Source organism: Talpa occidentalis, unplaced genomic scaffold (genome assembly GCF_014898055.3).
Source record: "Talpa occidentalis isolate TD23 unplaced genomic scaffold, MPIMG_talOcc4v2.1 talOcc4.8, whole genome shotgun sequence".
NCBI classification, from domain to species: domain Eukaryota; kingdom Metazoa; phylum Chordata; class Mammalia; order Eulipotyphla; family Talpidae; genus Talpa; species Talpa occidentalis.
In genome coordinates this window covers 64,466,329-64,489,293 of record NW_023605194.1, presented here as the reverse complement: position 1 = coordinate 64,489,293, position 22,965 = coordinate 64,466,329, and the positions used below count along the sequence as shown (strand labels likewise).

The 22,965-nt window shown below is 44.7% G+C and overlaps 2 protein-coding genes across 3 annotated transcripts in view; both read left to right on the top strand.

The window, feature by feature from the left end:
• Positions 1-538: 538 nt before the first annotated feature.
• On the top strand, positions 539-3,757 carry DDT (D-dopachrome tautomerase). Its single transcript, XM_037495933.2, has 3 exons — positions 539-755; positions 1,270-1,445; positions 2,956-3,757. The coding sequence occupies exons 1-3, from the start codon at positions 648-650 to the stop codon at positions 3,026-3,028; spliced, it is 357 nt and encodes a 118-aa protein (XP_037351830.1). The 5' UTR covers positions 539-647; the 3' UTR covers positions 3,029-3,757.
• Positions 3,758-8,522: 4,765 nt separating this feature from the next.
• CABIN1 (calcineurin binding protein 1) overlaps positions 8,523-22,965 on the top strand; it is a 201,388-nt gene continuing 186,945 nt past the window's right edge. For both annotated transcript variants that reach the window (XM_054690511.1, XM_054690510.1), the window contains exon 1: positions 8,523-8,788. The gene's annotated coding sequence lies outside the window, so the exon portion shown is untranslated. The remainder of the gene's footprint in view (positions 8,789-22,965) is intronic.

Below are 22,965 nucleotides of genomic sequence, written 5' to 3'. Positions count from 1 at the left end.
GTTCAGTACTCTGAAAGGAAACCAACTGATTTCAGCGCCACAAAGATGCAGAAGAAGGGGCTTCTCTGGTGGCTCAAGGGGTTGCGGCTCAGCACTATAAGGCTGTCAGCAGCCACTGCAGCACGGGTTAGATTCCCCCCCCTCCAACCCCCCCACTCCCCAACCCCCCGGGGGAGCTAGCCCACGTGGTGCAGCGGGCCTCTCCGGTCTCACCTGCTGTTCCTGTCAGCAGTGTATTTCTGTCTCAGTTGGATCCTCTCACCCCCGCCCCTCTGGCCTGCACCCCAGCTCTTGTATGCATGAATAAATAAATCTTTGGGGGAAAAATAAAAGACGTAGAAGAACCCTAGCCAGTTTGGAGCTGGGCGGGACCTGGGCGTGCTGGGCGGGACTACCGGGAGTCCAGTCTTGTTTGGGGTGGGGTTACCAGGAGCCGGCCCCGCGAAGGGACTTCCGGAATCAGGGCCGTGAACTCGAGGGGGTGTAGCCTAAACAGCCAATCGGGGGACTCTGCGTGCTTGTCCAGCCAATGAGGAGCCCGGTTTCCAGGCCGCCGCCGCAGCTTCCTATCCCCCACACTAGGGGACACCCATCCTCCCCCGGGCGTTCTTTCTCTCCCACGGCCCCTGCCTGCGTTTCCCGCCGACATGCCGTTTGTAGAGCTGGAGACGAACTTGCCCGCCAGCCGCTTGCAGGCGGGGCTGGAGAAGCGGCTCTGCGGGGCCGCCGCTGCCATACTGGGCAAGCCCGAGGACGTGAGCCTGGGCCAGGGGGCGCGGGGTTGGGGGAGGGCCCTGTCCACGCCCGGGTTTCCCCATGACCTGACTTTTCTTCCCGGGGCCCCCGCACACTCGTCCACCAAGCTCTGACCTGTCGCTCTCGGCGATCTCGCGGCCCCGTCCCCTTACACCCACGTCTGCTCCGCGTCGCTTCCCAGCCATGACCCCGGCATGACCTCCAAGGGCCCGTGCCCATGCCCCTGGCTCTGACCCTGCGGGGCCCGCGCCTCTCCCCGCTCGCCCTCTCGGGTCCTCGGCGTGAGGACTGCCTGCTCCCGCTTCAGGCGAAACTTTTTTTTTTATTTAAAGATTTGTTTATTTATTTATACAAGCACTGGGCACAGTCAGAAGCGCGGGAGGGTGAGAGAATTCACCAGAGCCAGAGCGGGGAGCAGAGCAGGCAGAGGGACCGAAGCACACTGCTGAGGGGCGCAGCGGGCGGCAGGAGAGGTCTGCGCGCCTTCGGGCGAAACTTTTGTGTCCCCCACAGCGCGTGAACGCGACGGTGCGGCCAGGCCTGATCATGTCGGTGAATGGCTCTGCTGAGCCCTGCGCGCAGCTGCTCGTCTCCTCTATCGGTGTGGTGGGCACCGCGGAGGAGAACCGCAACCACAGCGCCCGTTTCTTCGAGTTCCTCACCAAGGAGCTCAATCTGGGCCAGGACAGGTGTGTATGGGCAGGGAGACCACCCACTTGGGACTGCACCGCCCCTTCAGAGAGTGCTTCCACCTCAGTCCCTTCTCAAGATTGAGAAGGGGAAACAATACATTCCTCACCCTGTCCAAGGAGGGCCCTGTTGACCCCTCCCCCTGATGGTGAGTCCACCTTCAGAGTGGTGACCGAAATGAATGACTTCCTCCCTCTGCAGTGGTCCCTGTCACTCTTGGGGAAGACATGGCTCACTACCTCATTGTTTCTGTGAATCCAGTTGGCTCTCCTTTTACCATTCCCTGGGGGACCTGGAAGGGTCATATGGATTGGTGTGCTTTGTGTCTTGGTAACTGGCAGTCTAGCATTTATCACCTTATGTCAGGCTTCTCCACATCAAAAATAATAACAAATATAAGTATAAGATAAATAAATAAATATGATATAAAGCAAAGATAAATGTAAAATATTATAAAGAATAATTTTCTAGAACTTTTCAAGATCGTTAGGAGGAATTCTGTGTTAAGTCCTGAGGCTGTGTGACCTTTGGGCCTGTGACCCAACCCAGGTCCCTGGTGAAGCTCCTGGGAGGGTCTTGGAATAGTGGAAAGAACATTGACCTGGCTCTCTGGAGACCTGGGCTCTAGGTACAGCACAGCTGATGGAGTCCAGACAAACCTAGAAATGCACATCAATGATTTGTAGTCTTCTCTTTTTTGACTAGGGGGACATGTATAAAATGACCCCTAAGAAGTCTCTATAGACCCCAGAACCTGGGATTCTGTGGCAGGGTTAAAGTTTCTTTCTGCATGAAAAATATCCCTGAACCAAGTCCTAGCCTATGAGAAATTAAGGTCATCCAAAGCTTGAAAGAACCTTCTAGAATGGAACCATGGATGGCCCAGGAAGTCTTGTGAGGAATGGGCATGGCTTATGGTTGCCTTAGACTTGTCACTAGGGAGACATAATAATTCTAATAACAGAAAGTAACTTTTTTGTGAATGTTTACTATATGCCTCTTTTGGCCTATTTACACATGGTAAAACTGAAGTACACATCCCCTCCTCTTCACCCCAGAGGTTATTCCCAGTATGTTGGTCCTCTTCACCAGGAATTCCCCTCATGTCTGTGAGAGGTGACAGTCATTCATTCTACAACATTATTTGGGGGTCACCCTATGACTGGTTTGAGCCAGGCTTTGATAAAACAAAGATGCCTGGGGCACTGTGCTTGTTTGGAAGAGGGAAGGTTGCCCCTGTGAGCTCATAGACAAAGTAAACAATGACCACAGAGAATGCTGTGTTGAATGTCCGGGACCACCACCATCCTGCCCCCGCCATACCCCTTACCCTGTCTGAGATTAAGGGAGATTATTAATGGGATCAAGCAGGCTTGAACAATGCCTAGTAGATAAGGCAGGATGTCCTGGGAGCCCATCCATGATGGAAGAACCTGGCTGAAATGAGTTGTCTTGGAAATGAGTTGTTAGTTAAGGAACTGATGACATCTTTTTCTCTATCTCCCGAAGGATAATTGTCCGCTTTTACCCTGTGGAACCCTGGCAGATTGGCAAGAAGGGGACAGTCATGACATTTTTATGATGGGCAAAGCAGCCATCCAGGGATTCTGTGAACTGGCCATCCCTTCCAGAAATACCTGCCGGCAGAGTAAGGGCCTGCCTGGTGGAAACCAGTTTCTGGCACCCCCTCATGCAGTCATACCTGTGACCTCACATTCCTCTTCTTCCCCTTCCTTATGAGAAATAAAGGAAGAGAACTTTGTCTTTCAAACATGACTGCTTCACCTCTTTTTATGCCTCCCCAGATTCTAGTCCACCTTGCACAATGGGGTTTATTTATAATGTGGGGGTTTTAGGGGAGTGGGATGTTTCCTGCTGCTGTTTAATGTATTTAGGCTACTCAAATCTGAGGTGGAAGTCTCAGCTTGGAGGGCCTTGCTCTCTATACCTTTGTAGGATTCTTGGACCCAATTTCCAAAATGTGAGTATGTGGAGACTTGCCCACATCAACAAACAATTTTTAGACACTAACTGAGGTGAGAATTCAAAGAAGTGTTCAATTATTCAATTTTGACACTAACAGAGATAGCATCAGATTCCACAGGTTAAGGGCCTCGTCTCCCAAGAGTGCTCTCGGCTACTGGTTATAAGTCAGAGGTTTCCATGACCCGCTATTCAGGTTTGATTATTGATCATTTGTTAGACTCACACAGAATGCAGGAAACCTGTTTCTCACTAGATCACCGATTTATTACAAAAGGCTCTAACTCAGAACAATCAGTTGGAAGAGATATGCATAGGGGTAAGGGATGGGGAAAGGGTGAGGGCTTCCATACTCCACGTGTGCCCCTATCCCCAGATCTCCCCACCTCCACCAACCCGGAAACTCTCTGAGGCCCTCCTTTGGATTTTTATGGAGGCTTTATTATATAGGCGTGATTCATTAAATTAGTTGCCAATGGCAGTTGAACTCAGCCTCCTGCCCTCTCTGGAAATCTATTCACTTTGGGTTTCTCTGACAACCAGCACCCCATCCTTGCTGGGGTGGGGGTTGTTTCCAAGTTACCCCATTAACATAACAAGAGACACCTTCCTATCTTGACACTTAAAAAATTCAAAGGGTTTTATTATGGGCCTGGAACTGGGGATAAAGACCAAACATGTATGAGAAACATGTTCTGGTTATCTGAGTGACCTATTATATATTTCCTATAAATCATAATATCACAATGTGCATGTTCAGGCTGCTGTGGAGGGGCTGGCATCTGGTACAGCTTGAGACCTTCATGCAGATTTTAACTGACCAGATGTTCCCCTCAGCTTGGAGTGGCCTGGATAGTTAGGGATCCCAAACACTGCTGTGCCTGGCAGGGAAGCTGGGCTGGCTGTACTTCCCTTCACGGTATTGGCATTCCCACATTCTGTCTTCTCCTCAGTCTTGCTGAGAATTCTCTGTAGCTGTGCACTTTGTAAAACCCATTCCCAGAATGGCAAACCTGGAATTGCAATGTCTGCTACCAGAAACTGAATAATTGGAATCCCTGCCTACTCTCCCTCCCCCACCCCCATCTAAATGCAATATCATGCATTCAGAGTATAGGCTGGGGGGGAAGCCTAAAGATAGTATCCTTGACAATTACCTTCTGGATGTTAGATGCTCAGTTTATATTTTGTGACCTTTAGACACCATAGTGGGCACTGTGTTTCCTTGCACAGTTGAGTGATTGATTATTGTTGTTTTTAGTGTGCCAGTGAAATGCCATCTTTCCACTATGGAAAGATGTACGGAGGTTCCTCAAACTGCTAAAAATGGAGCTCCCATATGATTCAGCAATTTCACTCCTAAGTGTCTACCCAAAGGACACAAAAACATAATTCAAAAGGGACACCTGCACCCCTATGTTTATCGCAGCACTATTTACAATAGGCAAGCTATGGAAACAACCCAAATGCCCAAGAATAGATGATTGGATCAAGAAGATGTGGAACATATACACAATGGAATATTACTCAGCAATCAAAAAAGATAAACTCATGTCATCTGCAGCAACGTGGATGGAGCAGGAAGGGATCATGTTCAGTGAAATAAGTTAGAAAGAAAAAGAAAAATACCATATGGTTTCTCTTACAGAAGGAATGTAGGGGATCCAAATAAGGGATCGGGGGGAAAAAAGTAATTGTAATTAAGTAAAAATCAAAATCAACAGGCAACTATAAACCAGAGACATTCTGCGGGGGGGTAGGAGGGAGTTGGATCAAAACAGGGGTAGAGCCTCCCTGGTGGCACCAGGGTTAAAGACACAGAACTATCAAGCTATTGCCAGCCACTGAAGCACGAGTTCCATCCCTGGCCAGGGAGCTACCCACATGGCGCAGCAGACCTCTCCTGTCCTGCCTGCTGCTCCCCTCAGTAGTGTATTTCAGTAGATCTGCCTGTTCTGTGCCCCACTCTCTCTGGTGAATCCTTTCACCCCCTGCACCTCTGGTCTGCACCCCAGTTCTTGTGTGCATAAATAAATTCTTAAAAAAAAACAACAGGTGGGAAGAGCACAAGGGACTATGGCGATAGTACATGGGTGAATGGGTGGTGGGAATTCCATGGGGACTGTACCTGAGATGATAAAGCATACATTGAGTAAAAATGAAGAATAATGTAAAATATATATAAAATAATTTTTAAAAAGGGAAAAAAAAGCTAGGACTTTGGAGTTCTTTTCCTTGGCTCTCTGTACCAACCAGAAAAGCTCTGGGAAGTTTTGTGGGTTGAAAGTGAATGAATGAAGTGAATTCCCAAGGGGGAATTCAGGCCTAAACCCTAGGACTGATGGAAGCTTAGAGTAGAAAATGTAGGATGGAGTTTAAGATGAAGTTTTCATGAGCTCAAAAACCAGAGGTGGGGGTAGGGATGATAAAAGAGTCCTTCAACCAATTATGGAAGTTTTCAGGAATCTGAGGTGGGGGCAGAGAGAGAACCAACTCAACCCAACCTCAAAGCAATAAAATTTCACAAAGGAATGAATCCTCCCAAAGAACACTATACAAGAATATCATTTGCTCTGTTAAACACAGATTTTGTCCTTTAAAACTGTCTGCTTGTGTCTATGCATGCATATTTTTTAATAAACCTGGCCCTTTCAAAGTACAGGTATTAAGACTGCCCGCCTGCCTCTACACAAGTCTCTTTTCCTTAATAAACCTTTAAAAATAAGCCTTTGCCTATTCGTGGCTATGTAAATGTCTAAACTTGTCTTATGCCACCGAGGGGAAACTGCTGAAATCTTGATCAGAGGGACCCAAGAACCTCACTCAGTGAAACCCAAAAAAGAACCATAAGGCAACAGTTTCCTATTAAGTCTCCCCACCTTTGGGGGGATATTATCTTTCCCCAGTGTAGCCCCGAGTCACCTCCCCTTCACCCCAAAAGTGCTGCAGGAGGCTTGGGCATGGCCTGCATTGTTTTACATTTCCAAACCCTCCTCTTTCAGCTCCTGCTGCTTGTACTGCCCTTCCTATCTTTTTCCAATTGTTTCACTGCAGAGCATCTTTCGAAGACACAATTCACTATCCCTTCCCCTAAGGTTGTGCTCCTCTTAAGATCAAGTTTAGATGGTCTCCCTGGTGACACAGGGGTTGAAGTTTCAGCGCTATCAGGCAATAACACTGCAGCATGAGCTCCAGGGATCTAACCCACATGGCCAGCTGCACCCCTCAGCAGTGTATTTCAGTAAATCTGCCTGTTCTTTCTGCTCCCCACTCTGTCTCTGGTAAATCCCCCAACCTCTGGCCTATACCCCAGTTCTTGTATCATAAACAAATAAATCTTAAAAAGAAAATCAAGTTTGGCGGCTCAATCATTTTTTGTTTTTCCTGGTACACTGGTAAAGCTTTATGGTGCTGATACCGGAATTGTCAGGCCTAGTCTCCCAGGCAGGAATGGATCTCAGGCTGCAGGGCAGCGCTGAGCCCCAGCCACTAGACCCCCACGGGTTGGTGTCTCACGAAGCCGCAGCAGGAACTTCGCAGACGCTCAGGCAAGCAAGCGAGAAGAGGCAGGTTTGTTTAGAGAAAGTTTATTGAGGAGAAAAAGAGCAGAAATAAAGTGGGACTCCCAGGCCAGGGAACCAGGCCTGGGAGGGGCAAGGAAGCCAAAGTGGAGTCGTGTCTCAGGGAATATAGACCTTTTTTCCCTCATTATTCTAAAGCTCCACCAGTCTCTTTGTGATTGGTTAGTTCTCGGCTGTCTCAATTTGCTACTGAGTGGGGGATCTTCACATTCCTTATCTAACAGCTTTCTCTTTCCCCATTTGTTGCATCTTTAAATTTATGGCCCAGTCCTCTGGATGGGCATCCCTGCATTGAAGTTAAACAGCTGCCCTTCTAATGTGTCCATAAATTAAACCACTCTCCATTCCTCCAATCTCCACCTCCCTTTACCACCTGAAGGAAACCAGGACTAGCATTAACAATGTTGTCCTTGGTCCTGGGATGTTTGTTTTTCCTAGTGGAATGGGTTACTTTCCCTTGGTTGTCCTTATCTCTGAAGCCTCCCTAAATTCTTCAGAGGTCCCCTCCTGCACTGTCCCTAAAACTGCCTAATTTCTAGCTTGCCCTGTGTCTCAGTGCTTAACAGACTGCATGAGTTCTTTACCATGATTTTACTGTTTTTAAATAAAGTCAAAGAGTCATTAACATTCATTCCTATTTAAACCATCCTTGCTGGACTCAAGCGGCTATGAATGTCAACCAGTTGTGAAGCCCTTCCTTCCCTGTGCACTTCCCTGTGCACTTATCTCATCCCAAGGCCATTGTCTGAAACTCTTCAATGCCGGAACCTCTTTTCAGCTCTGGAATTCTGTCACTCCCTCCCTGGGTCTCGTTCTTTTCCCCTTTGTTCCAATAGTTTGATTTTATCTGTGACTTTGGGCTTCAATCCATTCCAGAAAGAGGTAAAGCACGGAGTAATATGCGAATGCTTTTCGTCTAGGCGTTCCTCAAGTTTCTGTTGTGTTCTGAGCGTCTGTCCCAGGTTGTAACAAAACAAAAACAAAAACAAAATAACCTGTCCCAGCTTGGAACATTCAGCTACTGCTGGGCTGACAGGCACCCTGTTTTGCGCTTCCCAATTTTTAGAAGCGGTGGCGCCGAGCTCCAGGCGCGGGAGACGGCCGCGAGCTGGCGCTGCAAGCCCGCAACCGCGCTCCAGGCGGGCAGCCAGGCTCGGGAGGGAGGCCCGAGACGCGCGCCCGGCACCTCCGCCCCCCGCCCGGCACCTCCGGACCCCGCCCGGCACCTCCGGACCCCGTCCGCCCGCCTCCCAGAGCCCCAGCCTGCGCGTCCCGCGGCGAGAGGCGCGTGCGCCCTCGCTTATTGGCCAGCGAAGCCGGCACCGGAGCCAATGGGAGCGCTCTTTGTTGTCAGGCGCGCCACCGGCCGGCTTGGGGGGTCTGGGTGGGCAGGCCGTTGCTGTGGAAACGCCTGCTGAGTTCCAGGGCCGGCGGATTTGCTGGAGGCTCCGAGTGAGGGCGCGGCTCTTCGGGGCCGGGGGCGGGGCTGGGGCGCCGGCTTGAGGGGCTTCACGTGCGGGGGCCGAGGCCGGAGCTTGCACCTCAGTATATTGCACACCGGAAACCAAGGCTGGAGAGAGCGCGCGCGGGAGAGCGAGGGCAAGCTCCCGGTTGCCTCGCGGGCTTCCTCAGGCCCTCGCTGCGCCTCCGGGGTTCCTGGGACGAGCTCCGGCGTCGGGAGTGGTTCACCGTGAAAACGGCTGCAGCCACATTGATGCAAAGCGCTGTTCACCCTGGATTCCCGTCCTTTCGCTTCACCTTCCCGGCTGTCCTGCTAGGTGAGCGAGTGCTGTTATTAGCGCCATTTACGGGTTTGGAAACTGAGGCCGAGAGAAGGTGAAGTGACTTGTGTAAAGATAAACCAGCTACTCATTGGATCAGCCCGAGTCCACACAAAATCTTGACCTCACTGCCTCCCTGGAGGAGGCGGACTCGGGCTAGATAGAGCACCGACCCTCGCAGGCGTCTGCTCTAATGGTTCTGGGAGCTGCTTCAACTGGGGCCTGGGATTCTGCAGGTGTAACTGCAACCATGGGATTCCACGAGGCTAGGGTTACTCCTGCAGGATTCGTAGAAGTATGGTTAGAACGGAAATTCTTATTCATTCAGGGCTGGCAAGCTTTTGTTGCATATGTAACAATATTATACTTTGTGAATATACTTATATATATGCTTATAATTATATTTTAGTTTTTGGGAGCCATATTCTGGCTGCTCAGCTCTGGCATTGTATTGTGAATACAACCGAAGACAAAAGTAAGCGAGTGACTGTGTTGCAACAAAAATTTTATTTATGGACGCTGACATTTCAGTTTTAGATAATTTTTATATAATTTTCATGTGTCACAAATTTTTTCCAACTATTTCAAAATGCAAAAACCATTCTTTGCTCCTGGGCTGTACAAAAACAATGGGCAGGTTAACTTGTAAATCCCTAACTTAGTCCAAAGCCTCATAAAAGAAGAGGAAGCTGAGACCCAGGGGGGGTGTATGCAAGGTAGTCACGCAGTCAGGTAATGCCACAACTCAGCGTAAGACCTAGGCTTCATTACTGATTCCCAGGCCAGAGTGTGCCTGGAAACACCATCACTTATCATTGGGTCTGGGTGCTGAGTGCTCCAAGTGTGCTGTTCTTTATCATGTGTTCTTAAGGCCATGAAAACAATGGGCTAGAGAGTTTGGAAATTAAATGTGCTGTTCTGAGAAAATGCCACTGTTGGTCTGCAAGTCTGGGAAATGAAGAGATTGAATTTTTTCCCCCATCTTTATGAACTAGCTGCTAATGCTTTTTTTTTTTTTTTAAGCCTCTTTTCAGTGAACAATACAGTTAGGGTCCCTAGTCCTCACGTTGCTTACACCTGACAAATACATAATCTCGAATGGTTATTTCTTTTGAACCTTTTTATTTTATTTCTAAAATTTATTTTTTCCCTACCATCCCCTTGTGTCCTCTTGTCCCTTTCCTTCTCCTGCCTTTTAACCTCAGAATCCTCAGGATATTTATTAATATCCATTGGTTTTTGAAAGTGTTTTACATTGTGTAATTGTCTGCTATGTGAATGTCCAATATTTGTTTTTATCATTCTGACTTCGATGTACATAGTCCTCTCAGATTCCCTCCATTTTGTTGAAAATGTCTATATTTCATCCTTTCTTGTGGGAATATAAGATTCCATGCTTGTATATACTACATTTTTGTGATCCATTCGTCCGTTGAAGGAGATATAGGCTGCTTGCATATCCTAGCTGTTGTAAATGATGCTGCTATGAATATTGTAGAACAGGGGGTTTTTTGTTGATGGTTTCATGTTCTCTAGATTTATGCCCAAGATGGAATTGCTGGGTCATACAGTATTTCCTTTTTTTTTTTTAATGCATACAAGAACTGGGGTACAGGCCAGAGGTATGGGGGGTGAGAGGATTCACCAGAGACAGAGTGGGGCACAGAACAGGCAGATGAACTGAAATACACTGCTGAGGGGAGCAGTGAGGAGTCAGAAGAGGTCTCCCTACATAATTAGGGAGACCATGTGGGTAGCTCCCTAGCTGGGGATCGAACTCATGCTGCAATGGCTGCAGATAGCTTCATAGGTTTTGTCTTAACCCGTTGTGCCACGAGGGAGGCCCTTCCCTTTTTTTTTTTTTTTTAAGATAAATTCAGATTGCTTTCTATAATAGTTTCACCAGTTCACATTCCCACCAGCAGTGTGTAGGGTTCTTTTTTCCCTGCATCCTCTCCAGCAATTGTTGTTGGGAGCCTTTTAAAATTAGGTGGTATCTCTTTATAGGTTTAATATTCATCTCTCCTATTAGTGGTGATGAGCATTTTTTCAATGTCTTTTGGACATATGAATATCTGGATATCCTTTTTGGTGAATTGTTCATATCTGTTGCCCCTTTGTTAACTGGGTTTTAAAAAATTTATTTTAATGAAGTACCATTGTTTTACATCCTCATTAATATCTTGATACAATAGGATTTCTCCCTATTTGTGTGGTCACCTTAGGTCTCGTGTGTGTGTGTGTGTGTGTGTGTGTGTGTGTATGTGTATTGTTGAATTGTATGAGTTTTTAAATATACTTTCATGTTAATCTCATCAGTTATATTCAGTAATTACATCACCTACATTCAGTAGGGTGTCCATTTAATATTTTCTTGTATTTTCTTTTGCTGTATAGCAGCTTTTTAACTTGAGGTAATCTCAATTGCTTGTTTTGTTTTTTTTTAAAGATTTATTTATTTATGCATTCAAGAACTGGAGTGTAGACCAGAGATAAAGGGGGTGAGAGGATTCACCAGAGACAGAGTGGGGAGCAAAACAGGCAGATCTACTGAAATACACTGCTGAGGGGAGCAGCGGGTGGGACAGGAGAGGTCTGCTGCCCCATGTTGGTTGCTCCCTGGCTGCCTGGGGATCAAACTTGTGCTGCAGTGGCTGGCAATAGCTTGATAGCTCTTTGTCTTTAACCCATGCGTCACCAGGGAGGCTCTGCTTATTTTTTATTTTAATTTCCTTGCCATAGGGGTTCAGTAACCAAAAATATCTTTATTGTTGACATCATGCAACATATTGCCAATGTTTTCTCCTGTGTATTTTATTATTGCAGGCCTTATATCTAAATCTTTAATATATTTGGAATTTTTTTGGGTATATGGTGTTGGCCAGTAATCTAACTTCATTCTTATATGTGTGGCTTTCCAGTTTTCCCAGCATCATTTATTAAAGAGATGGTCTTTTCCCCATTTTATGGTCATGGATGCTTTATCATAGATTAGATGCTGATATATGTGTGGATTTATTTCTGTGTTTCATTGGTCCATGTATCTGGTTTTGTGTCAGTAGCATATTGTTTTCAATACTTTTGCTTTATAGTGAGAGTGAAGTTTGAAGTCAGGTAATGGGATACCTCTACTTCTATCCTTTTTTCTTAGGGTTGCTTTTACAATTCGAAGCTTTTTGTGGTTCCATATTTTTTGTTCCATTTCTTTGAAAAACATTGCTGGAATTTTGATGGGAGTTGTCTTAAATTTGTGTATCATTTTAGGCAGAATAGTCATTTTGATCCTCCCCATCCATGAGCAGGGGATACCCTCCCACCTCCTTAATAATAATATCTGTAGTTTTTGTTGTGTAGGTCTTTTATCTCCTTTCTGAGGTTGATCCTAAGGCATTTAATTATTTTTGAAGCAATTATCAATGGAGTTATTAATTACTTTTGCTTTTTTGTTGTTTGTATATAAAAAAAAGCTACAGGCTTTTTATATGTTGAGTTCGTCGCCTGCCAGTTTGTATCATTTATTGCTTCTACTATTTGATGGAATCTTTAGGATCATCTCTATGATCATATTATCTGCAAATAATGATAGTTTCATTTTTTTTTTCCTACTTAGATTCCTTTTATTTCCTATGTTTGTCTGATTGATCTGGCCAAAACCTCTAGTACTAGGGTAAGCAGAAGTAACATTGGTTGTCCTTGTCTTGTACAGGATCTTATGGGGAGTTTTTGTTTGTTTGCCATTTGCTTGTATAATTGTCTTCAGTTTTTCACTATTAAGGATTATATGAAAACAGTATTTAGTTTCATTGATTTTTTTTATATGTTCTTTTTGATCTTTTCATTTATTTCTGTCCTTATTTTTATTTTTTCCTCCTTCCTACTAACTTTGGGTCTTATTTGTTTCTCTTTTTTGAGTTGACCTGGATGTGCTATTAGGCTGTTTGTTTGGGATTTTTTCACCCTGTTTTTTTTTCCCTTATAGTTGATTTTTAGTTTTATGACATTATGGTCTGAGAAGGTGCTGGATATGATTTTGATCTGTGTGGTTTTATTGAAAATTAACTTGCATAATAAGAGATGGTCTAGTCTTGAAATGTTCCATGTGCATTTGAAACAAAATGTGTATGCAGCAGTTTTGGTGTGGAGTGTTCTGTAGATGTTTGTTAGACCTACTTGGTCTAGCTACTAATCAAAGCTGTTATTTCCTTATTTATACTTTATCTTGTTAAGTGGGGTATTATTTTAAGTGGGGTATTAAGGTATTATTGTTATCAATATCTCTCTTTAGTTCTGTTATTGTCTTATCTATCTTGGTGCTCCATCATTTGGTGCACATGTATTTATGAATATTATTTTTGTTTTGTTAGAACCTTAATCATACTATAATGTCCTTTATCTCTTATTATCTTTCTTTTAAAAAATTTTTTAAAAAGGGCCTCCCCTGTGGCGCAGCGGTTGAGCGCTGGGTTGCGAAGCTGCCCGCAGCCTCTGAGGCGCCGGTTCGATCCCCGGCTGCTCCCCGGCCACCTGAGGAGGGTCCCACGTGGCGCGCAGACCTCTCCTGCCGCCCGCTGCTCCCCTCAGCAGTGTACTTCAGTCCTTCTGCCTGCTCTGCTCCCCGCTCTGGCTCTGGTGAATTCTCTCACCCTCCCGCGCTTCTGACTATACCCAATGCTTGTATAAAATAAATAAATAAATCTTTTAAAAAAAAAAATTTTTTAAAATATTTATTTATTTATTTATACAACAACTGGGGTACAGGCCAGATGTGTAGGAGGGTGAGAGGATTCACCAGAGACAGAGTGGGGAACAGAACAGGCAGACTGACGAAATACACTGCTGAGGGGAGCAGCGGGTGAGACAGGAGAGGTCTGCCTCGCTATGTGGGACCCTCGCTGGTCAGCCGGCATTGAACCTGCGCTGCAGAGGCTGCAGACGGCTTCACAGCGCGGTGCTCAACCGCCTGCGCCACCAGGGGAGGCCCTCTTAATATCTTTCTTAATTGAAAGTCTGTTTTATCAGGTACAAGTATTGCTGTTCCTGAGTTTTTGTTTGTTTGCCATTTGCTTGTATAACTGTCTCCCAAACTTTAACTCTTAAGTCTGTGCTTGTCTTTATTGGTAAGGTGAATTTCCTGTACACAGTAGAAGGTTGGACTTTATTTTAAAATCTGTTTAGCCACTCTGCACCTTTTATTTAAAAAATTATTTATTTATGCATAGAAGAACTGGGCTGTAGGCCAGCGGTGTGGCGCATGAGAGAATTCACTAGAGACAGAGTGGGGAGTAGAAAAGGTGGATCTACTGAAATACACTGCTAAGAGGAGCAGTGGGCGAGACAGGAGATATCTGTTGTGCCATATGTGGGTTAGCTTCCTGGCTGGGAATGGATCTCAGGCAGTGGCAATGATAGCAGTGAGACTTAACCCCTGCCCCACCAGGGAGGCCCTGCACCTTTAAAAAAAAAACAAGCTACACTGTATCTTTCATTGGCAAGTTCAGGTTATTTACATGTTAGGTGGTGACTGAGATGTAAGTGTTTATTGCCAGTTTGTTATGTTTTTGTTTGTATTGTCTTTTTATGTTCCTATTATGCTTCCTATTTCATTTAGGTTCATCTTCTGTTTTCTTATGTTTAAACTTTTTATTTTAAACTAATTTTAGATACAGAGAAAAGTTGCAGCAATGATAAAGTTCCCTTATCTTTTCACCATGCTTGTCCTAGTGTTAATATTTTATATTATCATAGTACAATTATCAGGAACAGAGAACTACTATTGGCACAATATTATTATTATTTTTTTAAGATTTATTTATTTATGCATACAAGAACTGGGGTACAGGCCAGATGTGAGGGGGTGAGAGGATTCACCAGAGACAGAGCTGGGAACAGAAAAGGCAGACTGAGTGAAAAACACTGCTGAGGGGAGCAGCGGGCGAGTCAGGAGAGGTCTGCTGTGCCATGTGGGTTTCTCCCTGGATGTCCGAAATTGAACCCGCGCTGCAGAGGCTGCAGACAGCTTCATAAGGCGGGGCTTTCAACCCGCTGCGCCACTGGGGAGGCCCTGGCACAATATTATTAACTCAGCTTTAGACCTAGTTTGAACGTCACGGGTTTCATTCCAGGGTCCAACCCTGCGTCCCATATTATATTTAGTTATTTCTCCTTAGTTGCCATAGTCATTAATGGTTTGTCTTTCTTTCTTTCTTTTTTTTTTTTTTTTAAGATTTATTTATTTATGCATGTAAGAACTGGGGTATAGGCCTAAATTGCAGTGGGTGAGAGGATTCACTAGAGACAGAGTAGGGAGCAGAACAGGTGGATTCACTGAAATACACTGCTGAGGTGAGCAGTGGGAGAGTCAGGAGAGGTCTGCTGTACCATGTGGGTCACCTCCCTGGCCTGGGATCGAACTTGTGCTGCAGTAGTTGTGGATAGCTTCATAGTGTGGATAGCATTATGAAGTGCAGATATATATCATAGTGCCTAGCCCCTTGTGCCACCAGGGAGGCCCCTTTTCTTGTCTTTCTTGACTTTGCTGCTTTTTAAAAGTGTATTGGTCAATTATTTTGTCTAGTATCCCTCAGTTTGGGTTTGTCTGACATCTTTTCATGATTGGAGGAAGGTTATACATTTTGGGCCAGAATAATATAAGCATATATCCTCAGGGTATCATATCAATATTAAGGGATTCAGGATGTTGATGTGACCCTTTACTGGTGATATTTACTATGAACATTTGGTTTACTTGGTGTCTACATGTTTGTTTGTTTTTTAATTTTTATTTATTTATGCATTCAAGAGCTGGGATTGTAGGCCAGAGGTGCAGGGGTGGTGGTGGTGAGAGGATTCACCAGAGACAGAGCAGGGAACAGAACAGGTGGTGATTGAAATACATTGCTGAGGGGAGCGATGGGTGAGACAGCAGAGGTCTGCTGTGCCATGTGGGTCAGGATCCTGGCCGGGGATGGAACTCATGCTGCAGTGGCTGCTGATAGCTTCATAGTGCTGAGACTTAACCTCTTGCATCACCAGGGAGGCCCCCCTCTACCTGGTTTCTACACTATAAAGTTAATGTCTTCCCTTTTTAGTTAGTAAGTCTCTGAGGGAGTTACTTTGAAGGGGTGCAAATTTTGATTCTCACAAATTACCCCCACTTATCTTGCTAGCCTACATCAGTAGACCTTTGTGGTATTCAACTGAAAGAAGAGCTATCCCTTTTCTTGTTTGTATCAGTATAGAGTCCATGGATATTCATATTATTCTGTAAGTTAAAATCCAGTGTTATTATTTTGTTGCTCACTGTTCCAGCGTTGTCTATTTAAGATTTCCAGATAAAGTGATTTTATCATATCAGGGCCTCCCTAGTGGTACTAGGGGTTAAGACACAACAATTGAAGCTATCTGTAGCCACTGCAGCAAGAGTTCGATCCCAGACCAGGGAGGTGACCCATATGGCGCAGCAGACCTCTCCTGGCTCGCCTGCTTCTCCCCTCAGCAGTGTATTTCGGTCAATCTGCCTGTTCTGTTCCCCACTCTGTCTCTGGTGAATCCTCTCACCCCCCTCCACACCTCTGGCCTGTACCCCAGTTCTTGTATGCATAAATAAATGAATCTTTTTTTAAAAAAGGGCAGATTTATTATAAAAAGGGAAGGGAAGTAAAGGATGCTTGTGCAGGCACAAGTGGGCAGAAAGAGCTGCCCCTGAAAGGCACAGGTTTGTTAAAAGAGAGGCCTGCACAGTCACAGGAGAACAATTTTGGGAGGAGAGCTGCTTCTGCTGCTTGCAAAGAGAGAAGGTTGGTGAAGAAAAACACAGCCATAGTCACAGTAGGAGAGCTGTTGCCTAGAACATTTTTAACCTCTGCCTCTTCCATCCCTGTTATCAATTAGTAATCAATTCCTATCACCTCCTCCCCAGACCTAGGCTACCACTAATCTACTTCCTGTCAATGTAGATTTGAAACCATGCAAAGTCTGGGGGATGTCATGGTTATGGGTCCTCACCCGTGCACTCACAGTTGCAAGATACAACTCACACTCAGGGTACAAAACACTAACGGGGTTTACTAACAAAGGGGAAATTGGTAAAAAGGGAAGAGGGTTTTTTTTTTTTTTTTTTAGTGCAGAAGAACTGGGGTATAGGCCAGAGGTGCGGGGTCGGGGTGAGAGGATTCTCCAGAAACAGAGAGGGGGGGCGGGGCAGAATAGGCTGATCTACCAAATACACTGCTAAGGGGAACAGCAGGTGAAACAGGAGAGGTCTGTTGCATCATGTGGGTTAGCTCCCTGACCAGAGATTGAACTCAGACTGTCGCAGTGGTAGCGCTGAGCCTTAACCCTAGCCACCAGGGAGGCCCCCAAGAGGAAAGAGTTTTTAAGGCCACAAATGGCCGGCTGTACTACCCCAGATAGTGTCCTCAGTGTCCAGTAATCCAGTCCAAAGGCTGCTCATGCAAGATGGCATTTTCCCTTTGACAAGAGCCTGGAGCTCGTGGCACACCAAGATGTGGTGGACCAGTACCCAGCTCACAGTGGCAGCTGTAGGTAGTCACAGGTGGCATTGCTGATGCAGCACCACAGCAACAAAGCAGAAATTCAAAGGCTGGGCTGGACAGTGCTGGATGCAACAGCACCAGGAGGTGATGCTGGATGTGCTGGAGCCAGGGGTGCTGGTAATATAGTGAACTGGATCATGAGAAGCAGTGGACAGCTCTTAGAGACGGCTGGACACAAGGCAGCAGTGGCATCAGCACTGTTCAGCATGTGGCAAGGATCAGGCACCAATGTTACAACTCTAAGAGATGTCAGGCACAAGCCAATGGCAGACAGCTCTTTTAGAGGCAGTGACAGGGGATCAGGCACCAATGTACAGCTCTTTCAGAGATAACAGGCACACACCCATGGAGATATCAGAGGAAGGTAGGAGCAGCAGTCAGACTGTTTGAAGTGGAGACCAGATACAGAGGTCTTGAAGGTCTGTCAGTTGAGTATCTCAGGCAAGTAGGACAAGAGTCTGATCTGACATGAAGGTCTCTAAGGTCTGCCAAGGCCTTTGAGATCTCAGAGGTCTGCATCAAAGATCTTTCCAGCTGAGTCTGGACAAGTCTCCCTTTAGGTATCCTAGCCTTTCAAACCTGACTGGTCCATTTTCAAAACCAGCTTCATTTCCAAGACTTGATTGGTGCCAGTGTGAACTCAAAGCTGATCGATCCATTTATAAAACCCTGCTGGCTTCAACAATGAAACTCTATCATTGCATCCAACCTGCCCTGTGCTGGCCTTGCTGTACTACACTAGGTATTCAGTGCAGGGAGCTCAGTGGAGCTGGGATGCTTGCTATACATGGGACACTTGCTGCACCTGGCTGGTGAGGTGGGCTTCAGTGGGACCAGGGGGGCCCTCAGCAAAGCTGGGATGCTTGCTGTGCCCAGTTACTCCACTGTACCCCTGATTGAGGAGCCATGGGGGAATCCTCTTGGAGATTTGCCTATTTTATAATAGGATCATGTACTAGGTAGTCTGTGATTGTCTTCTTTCACTTAGCACAGTGTTTTCATGGTTCATCCATGCTGTCAGTAATTCATTACTTTTTATGGTTGAATAGTACTTTATTGTATGAATATTACATGTCCATTTATCAGTTGATGGCCGTTTGGGTTGTCTCTACTTTTTAGTTATTATGACTAATGCTACTGTGAACATTCCCTCATTAATTTTTACAGTTGCATATAATTTCATTTTGTGGGTGTACCATAGTGTACTCAAATACTATCTATTGGTGTTTAAATTGTGTCCAGTATCTTGTAGTTACAGACAGTGCTGAAATGAATAAGACTGAGTATATGAATTTCATATTCTTTCATATTCACATCTTTGGGGTAGATTCCAAAGAATCTACCAGAAATGGAATTGCTGGTTTTAACAGTACCTGCATCTGTGATTTTGTTAGCTAAAAAAGATTAATGCCAATCACAGCAATATGGATGGAACTTGAAGGGATTATGCTCAGTGAAATAAGTCAGAAGGAAAAAGAAAAATAGTGGATGGTTTCACTTGCAGGAGGAATAGAAGGAATCAAGGAAAAAAATGGTAACAACAAAAAGAAAACCAACAAAACAAAACAAAAATAAACAGACAACTATAAATCAGAGACATTCTGCCGGGGAGGGGGAGGCAGAGGGAAAAGATCAAAATTGGTTTTAGCAATTTGTATTCCCATCTGCATAATGCAAGAGAATAGTGCCTGTTTCAGCGTAACCTCACCAATAGAGTGTGCTGTTGTATTTTAGTTTTTTCCAGTGTGGTAGATGAGAAAGTGTTTCAGTCATGTTTAATTTGCGTATTTCTAATTATGGGTGAGTTCGAACATTTTTTCTTATGTTTGAGAGCCAGTTGTATATCTTTTTTGGATGAATTGTATGTACATGTCTTTTCCTTATTTATTTATTTATTTATTAAAAAAAGATTTATTTATTCATGCATACAAGAACCGGGGTACAGGCCAGAGGTGCGGGAGGGTGAGAGGATTCACCAGAGACAGAGTGGGGAACAGAACAGGCAGATTGACTGAAAACACTGCTGAGGGGAGCAGCAGGTGAGACAGGAGAGGTCTGCTGTGTCTTGTGGGTATCTCCCTGGCCGGGGAATGAACCCGTACTGCAGAGGCTGCGGACAGCTTCACAGTGCAGCACCCAACCCTTGCGCCACCAGGGAGGCCCTGTTTTTTAAATTTATTTATTTATTTTTTATTCTTACAATGATTGCTTTCTTTTCTTAGGTGTAGTCCCCATGGAATTTCCACCACCAAGTCACCTGTGCATCATCACCGTAGTCCCTGTGTTCTTCCTGCCCTCATTTCGATCCTTTCCCTGTAGAATATCTCTGATTTATAGTTGTCTGTTTATTTTTGTTTTGTTTTGTTGGTTTTCTTTTTGTTGTTACCATTTTTTCCCTTGATTCCCTCTGTTCCTCCTGTAAGTGAAACCATTAGGTATTTTTCTTTTTCTTTCTGACTTATTTCAGTGAGCATAATCCCTTCAAGTTCTATCCATATTGCTGTGAATGGCATTAGTCAATCTTTTTTGATTGCTGAATAATATTCCATTGTGTATATATACCACATCTTCTTGATCCTGTCATCTATTTTTGGGCATTTGGGTTAATTCCAAGTATTACCTATTATAAATAGTGCTGCAGTGAACATATAGGGGGTGCATATATTCTTTTGAATTAATGTTTTTATGTCCTTTGGGTAGATTCCTAGGAGTGGAATTGCTGGGTCATATGGTAGCTCCATTTTTAGTAGACTGAGGAACCTCCACACAGCTTTTCATAATGGTTGGACCATTTTGCATTCCCACCAGCAGCGTAGGAGAGTTCCTTTTTCACCACATCTTCGCCAACATTTGTAGTTGCTAGTTTTTTAACATGTCCTATTCTCACTGATGTAAGGTTTTATCTCATTGTGGTTTTAATTTGCATTTCCTTGATTATAAGGGATGTTGAAAATTTTTTCATATGCCTCTTGGCCATTTGCATTTCCTCTTTGGAGAAGTGTCTTTTAAGTTCTTCTGCCCCCCTTTTTTTAAAAAAAGATTTATTTATGCATACAAGAGCTGGGGTACAGACCAGAGATCCGGGGGCTGAGAGGACACACCAGAGACAGAGTGGGAAACAAAACAGGCAGATCTACTAAAATACACTGCTGAGGGGAGCAGTGGATGAGGCAGGAGAGGTCTGCCTTGCCATGTGGGTTATGTTCCTGGCTGGGGATTGAACTCGTGCTACAGTGGCTGTGGATTGCCTCATAGTGCTGAGACTCAACCCCTTGCACTTCCAGGGGGACCCCCTCTTCTATTTCTTTTATCAGTGTTTTGTAGTTTTCTTTGTGTAGGTCTTTCGTCTCCTTTGTGAAGTTTATTCCCAGGTTTGTTTGGTTTTTTTTTTGGGGGGGGGTACAATTGTAAATGGGATGGTGTTCTTGATTTCTTCCTCTTCAGATACATTGTTTGCATATTAGAATGCTACTGATTTTTGTGTGTTGATTTTATAACCTGCTACTTTAATAAACTGGTTTTTTGTTTTAATTAGTTTTTCTGTAGAGTTTTTAGGGTTCTCTCTATAGTATATCATCCCTGAATAGTGACAGTTTTACTTCTTTCCTTATTTGGATTCCTCTATGTCTTTCTCTTGCCTAATTGCTGTAGCTAGGACTTCCAGTATTATATTGAAAAGCACTGGTGAGAGTGGACATCCTTGTCTCGTTCAGATCTTAAAGGGAAGGCTTTTAGTTTCTAACCATTAAGAATGATATTGGCTGAGGGCCTCCCCTGGTGGTGCAGCGGTTGAGTGCTGGGCTGTGAGGCTGCCCACAGCCTCTGTAGTGCCGGATCGTTCCCCGGCTGCTGGCGAGGGTCCCACAAAAAAAAAAAAAAAAAGAAAAGAAAAAGAAAACAAGAATGATATTGGCTGTAGGTTTGTCATATATGGCATTTATTATGTTGAGGTGTGTCCCTCTATTCCAAGAATTTCAAAGGCCTTCATGATAAATGAATGTTGGACTTTATCAAATGCTTGCTCAGCATGTATTTATTGATATGATCATATGGCTTTTGTTTTTCTTTTTGTTGATGTGGTGAATTACATTAATTGATTTTAGGATGTTGAACCATCCTTGTGTCCTGGCATAAATCCCAATTTTTTAAAAAATTCTTTCTTGTTTCTTGATGTGGGCTTGTATTGCTATATACTTTCCTCTTACTGTTTTTGTTGTGCTCCATATATTCTGGAAAGTTGTGTCCTCTTTGTTATTTGTCTCAATGTATTTATTAATTTCCTCGTTGATCCAGTGGTCTTTCAGTGGCATGTTCTTTCTTCTCCATGTGATGGGGGGAGTTCCTTGCTTTCCTTTCATGGTTGACTTCTAGTTTGATGCCTTTATGGTCAGAGAAGCTAGTAGTTATGATTTTGATCTTAGTGTATCTGTTGATGTTTGTCTCGTGTCCCACTGTATGGTCTGTCGTGGAGAATGATCCATGTGCACTTGAGAAGAATGTATATTCAGTGTTTTTTGGGTGCAGTGACCTATAGATGTGTTCTAGGTCTTTGTTTAGGATTATTGTATCTTTATTTTTTTAAGATTCATTTATTTATTTATTTATTTATACAAGCACTGGGTACAGTCAGAAGCACAGGAGGGTGAGAGAATTCACCAGAGCCAGAGTGGGGAACAGAACAGGCAGACCGATGAAGTACACTGCTAAGGGGAGCAGCGGGCGGCAGGAGAGGTCTGTGCACCATGTGGGACCCTCTCCTGGTGGCCGGAGATCGAACAGGCACTGCAGAGGCTGCAGGCAGCTTCGCAGCCCAGCACTCAATCGCTGCGCCACCAGGGGAGGCCCTGTGTCTTTATTTTTTGTCTTGTTTATCTATCCACTGTGGTATTAAAGTATGTATGTATTTTCTTCAATGTATTTTTTTCAGATTCAAAAGTATTTGTCTAATATATTTTGTTTTTTTTTTTTTTTTTTTTTTTTTTTTTATAGAGGCATGCTTTATTTATTTGTTTGCTGGTTTCTTTGTTTGTTTTGTTTATACATGCACTGGGTACAGTCAGAAGCGCGGGAGGGCGAGAGAATTCACCAGAGCCAGAGCGGGGAGCAGAGCAGGCAGAAGGACCGAAGTACACTGCTGAGGGGAGCAGCGGGCGGCAGGAGAGGTCTGCGCGCCATGTGGGACCCTCCTCCGGTGGCCGGGGAGCAGCCGGGGATCGAACCGGCGCCGCAGAGGCCGCGCGCAGCTTCGCAACCCAGCGCTCAACCGCTGCGCCACCGGGGAGGCCCAGTCTAATATATTTTGGTGCTCCTTTGTTGTGTGAATAAATATTGATTAGTGTTATAACTTCCTGGTGTACTGTCATCTTGATCATTAGGTAGTGACCATCAGTGTCTCTTGTTACCATTTTTATTTTTTAAATATTTATTTATGCATACAAGAACTGGGGTGCATGCCAGAGTTGGGGTGGAGGTGAGAGGATTCACCAGAGACAGAGTGGGGAGCAGAACAGGCTGATTGACTGAAATACACTGCTGAGGGGAGCAACATATAAGAAGGAGAGTTTTGGAGGATAAAGTTTAGGAAGGTATTTTTTATCTTGGAGTTTTTTGAATATGTTG